General features: G+C 39.4%; 1 protein-coding gene across 1 annotated transcript; it reads right to left on the bottom strand.

Moving 5' to 3' along the window:
* Nucleotides 1-481: 481 nt before the first annotated feature.
* Nucleotides 482-1,213, bottom strand: LOC116245815 (dirigent protein 22-like). The gene has a single exon (XM_031617383.2). It carries the CDS (start codon nucleotides 1,185-1,187, stop codon nucleotides 621-623), a length of 567 nt encoding a protein of 188 aa, XP_031473243.1. The 5' UTR covers nucleotides 1,188-1,213; the 3' UTR covers nucleotides 482-620.
* Between the last annotated feature and the right edge of the window lie 3,541 nt (nucleotides 1,214-4,754).

The following is a 4,754-nucleotide window of genomic DNA, read 5'->3' as shown; positions in this document are numbered from 1 at the left end:
GGGGCTGGGGTAGTTTAGAAATTTTCATAAAGAAATGTTCATTTTATTTTTTTTAACTTTTTCATAACTCCTTTTTTTGTCCCTTTCAAATGTTCTTTTTTCACTTTAAATAGGGGCATTTTTATTATTGTATATGCCTGTGCACAATGTTCCAGGCACGAGGTGAGCACATAACTCGTTTCCTTTTGCGGGCGAGAGAGCCCGACTGGTTTGGTAAGTTCGAAAATCTTTACCTAGAAATTTTTAAGTTTGAGACCCAAAATTCAACAAAGCTGCAGTAACATTAGTTTCTTTCGTTATTTGGACGTGAATATTAATTGTTGTTATACTTTGGATCTAATTTTAAGTTTAAATTGGCACAAAGTTAGGTGCATTGTCGCCGAAACTAATCGTGTTTAGTCACCAAGTTTGAATTGCAAATTGCTTTATTTTCTCACTATCAAGCTTAATCACAACAGCATACTGAAACCAGCACATAAGGCAAATGGATTTTATCAGCCCCAAGAGCCATGCTGAAAGAAAATAGGGTCGCTACTACTTTTGAGTACCAAACAGTACTAACATGCATGGAAGTTTGGAACTCAAAGGGCACAATAACACCATAGAAGCCAACCATCTAATTAATAATGCATCACAAATGCATCATATTCCACAATTGCAAACCCATTTGTGACGTTGTAAAGGTAGGTCTTAGCCTGTACGTAGCCGCGGGCTAGCCGGAAAAGGCCAGTTCCCCCCACAACCGGCATCTCCCTCAATGGACTACGCACTGCATTCCGCCCAAGCACACTGATGCTGCTCCCATTGTACTTTCCTTCATAGAACTGGTATGTCAAATCCATTAGCAAGACAACTTCTTCCTTTGAAGCTATGACATACAGCCCTTGTACTCTCCCAACCAACTTGGATCCTGGATGAGGCCCTTCTGTCAACGGGAAATCGACGGCTCTAGCATTACCGAACTGGGTCGCTGACTTGTAAGATGGTGGTGCGGCGGCAATGCGGATAGAGTATCGACCATCCAGGCTATCATGGAAATAAAAGTGAAGATGGCTCACCTTCTCAGTACCTTGGGCAGGAGGTAGCAGTACTTCCCCTTGGATGTTGGCATCACCAAGTATGATGGTGCTGACGGAGAAGAAGAAGAGTAAGAATTGGGTAGTTGTGAAGAAGGCTGTGGCAGACATACTTGACAGCCACTGGGGTTAGCAACTTAGCGTATGGGGGAGGTGAGTGAAGGAAACACATTCACAGGCACTTTATTTATAGGAAGGAGCTAGGCCACTCAGGGCGGAGCCCACAGGGTCCCTCGCCCACCCTCATTTTCTTTTAAATTTACATATATTTTTTTTAAATTATCTTATATAAAAAATTATATTTTAACGCATGTCAAAATTTTGAAACTATAATTCGGTCTCTCTCAAAAAAATTTTCCTAGCTGTGCCCCGACCGCTATGGTGGGGCTGATAACAAATATATAACACAAACAATTGCCAAACTGTTCAGTTATTGACTCTGTACATTTCTAATTAAATGTCACTATTGGGACTTAACGGCTGTACGTATACCTTTTATTTATTTTAGATGGAGACTCCAAAACGTGAGGCAACAAGCATATCTTGAGTTCAATGTTATCACCGATTCAGCTGAATTGGTTGCCAATCTCTTAAACACACGGGAAATTTTGGAAAATAAATATAAAGCGAACGAAAATACATAGAAACTAATTAAAGTACAAAAAATTTAAAAATACTTGAAACAAAAATTAAAATCTGGTACGTGCCACCCTCAAGTCAGCCATTAAACTGAACCGGTCTGCCACTGTATTGTAAACTCTTCGTTATCTTTATTTTAGTCTATGAGATATGAAATAACAAGATTCATATATACTGTGCAGAGCCTCATAAGTTTCTATTTCTCTTATGAAAAATATGGGCCCCTATGTCAATAGAACTCATTAATGTGTTCGAGGAGGACTCGTTAGTTGGGGGAAGCAGGCCTGTATGTTTGGCGATATATACTGCGTGTTTTGCCGGGCAATTACTATAAAGTCCCTAGTCTATGAAAAGAAGAGTCCCTTGCTATAAGAATACAAAAGAAAATCGCAAAACATAACCTTAATTTTTATTAAAATGCTTAAAATATCCATTCTTTTTTCATGTATAGCCAAAATACCCATCGAAGGATCGAGCATTTGCATGTGTTCATGGTGCGATAAGGCAGCCGGATCCCACATGCAAGACATCTGATAAAATTGGAATGATACAAAGACCAAACTTTTACATTTGAATGTTACAGCCTTCTCCTTAAGGCATATAAGGCATATGCATCCACATGTATGGACACTAAGTCATAGTGTTGGATTTGAATTGTACCAACTATAATAACTTGCCCACTCAAATATTGGACCCAAGCAACCGAGCTCCTATTTTAATTACCTGCACTCTATCAATTTAAAAATGATGTCAAGGATGCCAAAAGAATGAGTTTCAGTTTTTACTTTTGTATAAGTTGTGGATACTATTGTGATTTTGTAAACTTTGTGTACATTAAATATAATGATAAAATTTTAATTTGTGTCAAGTAACACAGGTGGTGAGGGTTTCATTGGCAACAACAATAGTAGTTGTCAATGTAAGTGCTGGCTACGACCTTTTCCATGGCCATTAATGAAATGGATGTAGCCAATGAGGCTATTGGCAACGGCCATCTCCTTAGGGAAAAGGTTTTTGCAACACTACAAAGGGCAAGGGCGAGTCTTGGCGTTTCTAAGGGCTTGGGCTGGCAACAGCCCTAGGGCTATTGGCAACGCCATTGCCAATAGCTTGTTTTGTTGTTGTGACATGAGATCTTGCAACAACGGCACCATACTGCCAACCATCTCACTAATAATGCATCATATTCCACAATTGCAAGCCCAGTTGTGAGGTTGTAATGGTAGTTCTTAGCCAATACATAACCGCGAGCCAGCCAGAAAAGGGCAGACCACCCCAGAACCGGCATCTTCCTCAATGGACTAAGGACTGCATTCTGCTCAAGCACACTGATGCTGCTCCCATTATACTCCCCTTCAAAGAACTGGTATGTCAAATCCATGAGCATGCCCACTTCTTCCATTGAAGTTATGACGTACAGCCCTTGTGCTCTCCCAAGCAACTTGGATCCTGGATCAGCCAGCCCTTCTGTCAACGGGGGATCGACAACGGCAGCAAGACCGAACCGGGTGGCCGACTTGTAAGATGGCGGTGCGGCGGCAATGCGGATAGAGTACCGTCCATCCAGGCTGTCATGGAAGTAGAAGTGAAGATGGCTCACCTTCTTAGTTCCTTGGGCAGGAGGCTTCAGTACTTCCCTTTGGATATTGGCATCACCAAGTATGATGGTGTTGAGGGAGAAGAAGAAGAGTAAGAATTGGGTAGTTGGAAGAAGGCTGTGGCAGACATACTTGACAGCCTCTAGGCTTAGAGTATGGTGGAGGTGAGTGAAGAAAACACATTCACAGGCATTACATTTATAGGAAGGAGCTTGTTAAGGCCACTATGAGGGGCGGAGCTGAGGGGGCCCTTAGGGACCCTCGCCCCTCTTTTTTTTTTTTTAAATTTACATGTATTTTAGACAAATTTATTTATCTGATATAAAAATTTGTCAAAATTTTGAAACTACAATTGGGTCCTCCTTATAAAAAAAATCATATTTCTGCCTCGGCCACTATGGTGGTGCAGATAATAAATATACTACATAAATAATTGCTAATCTGTTCAACTATTGAGCCTCTACATTTCTAATTAATTGTCACTATTGGGACTTAATGGCTGTACGCATAACTTTTATTTATTTTAGATGGTGACTCCAAAACGTGGGGCACCAAGCATCTCTTGAGTTCAATGTTATCACCGATTCAGCTGAATTGGTTGTCAATCTTTTAAAAACAGTAAAAATTTTGGAAAAGAAATATAAAGCGAACGAAAATACATAGAAGCTAGTAAAAGCACAAAAAATGTAAAAATACTTGAAACAAAAATTAAAATCCGATACGTGGCACCCTCAAATCAGCCATCAAACTGAACCGGCTTGCCACTGTATTGTAAGCTCTTCGTTATCTTTATTTCCATCTATGTGGTAACATGATTCGTAAATACTGTGCAGTGTGTAAGCCTCATAAGTTTTTATTTCTCTTATGAAAAAATATGGGCCCCTGACATATATTAATAGAACTCATTAATGTGTTAGAAGGAGGATTCGTTACTTGGGGGAAGCAGGCCTGTATGTTTGAACATATATAGTGCATGTTTTGCCAGGAAATTACTATAAAGTCCCTAGTCTATAAAAAAGAAAAGTCCCTTACTATAATAATAAAAAAGAAAATCGAAAAAGGTGACCTTAATTTTTATTAAAATGCTTAAAACATCCATTTCTTTTTTCATAGATAGCCAAAATGCCCATCGAAGGATCGAGCATTTGCATGTTTTCACAATACGATAAGGCAGCCGGATCCTTTCATGCAAGACGTGATAAAATTGGAATGATACAAAGACCAAACTTTCAAATTTGAATGTTACAGCCTACTCTTAAGGCACATGCATCCTCATGTATGGACACTAAGTCCGAGTAAGCTGAAACCAAATGATTGTGTCAGTCCATATATATTGATTGTTATGACTAATATACACTTTTGAGTGGCAGTGTCGCTATCTCATACTCATTATCTCATGCCTATATCATTATCTCATACTATTGTTAGCAATGTTAGAGCA

The sequence above is a fragment of the Nymphaea colorata genome, chromosome 1 (genome assembly GCF_008831285.2).
Source record: "Nymphaea colorata isolate Beijing-Zhang1983 chromosome 1, ASM883128v2, whole genome shotgun sequence".
Lineage (NCBI taxonomy): Eukaryota > Viridiplantae > Streptophyta > Magnoliopsida > Nymphaeales > Nymphaeaceae > Nymphaea > Nymphaea colorata.
Note: the sequence above shows the minus strand (reverse complement) of the source record. Positions and strands in the feature narration are given on the sequence as shown.

Bases quoted from the DNA above. Each gene is read 5' to 3' on its own strand.
- LOC116245815 (XM_031617383.2), bottom strand. From the start codon at position 1,187: ATGTCTGCCACAGCCTTCTTCACAACTACCCAATTCTTACTCTTCTTC.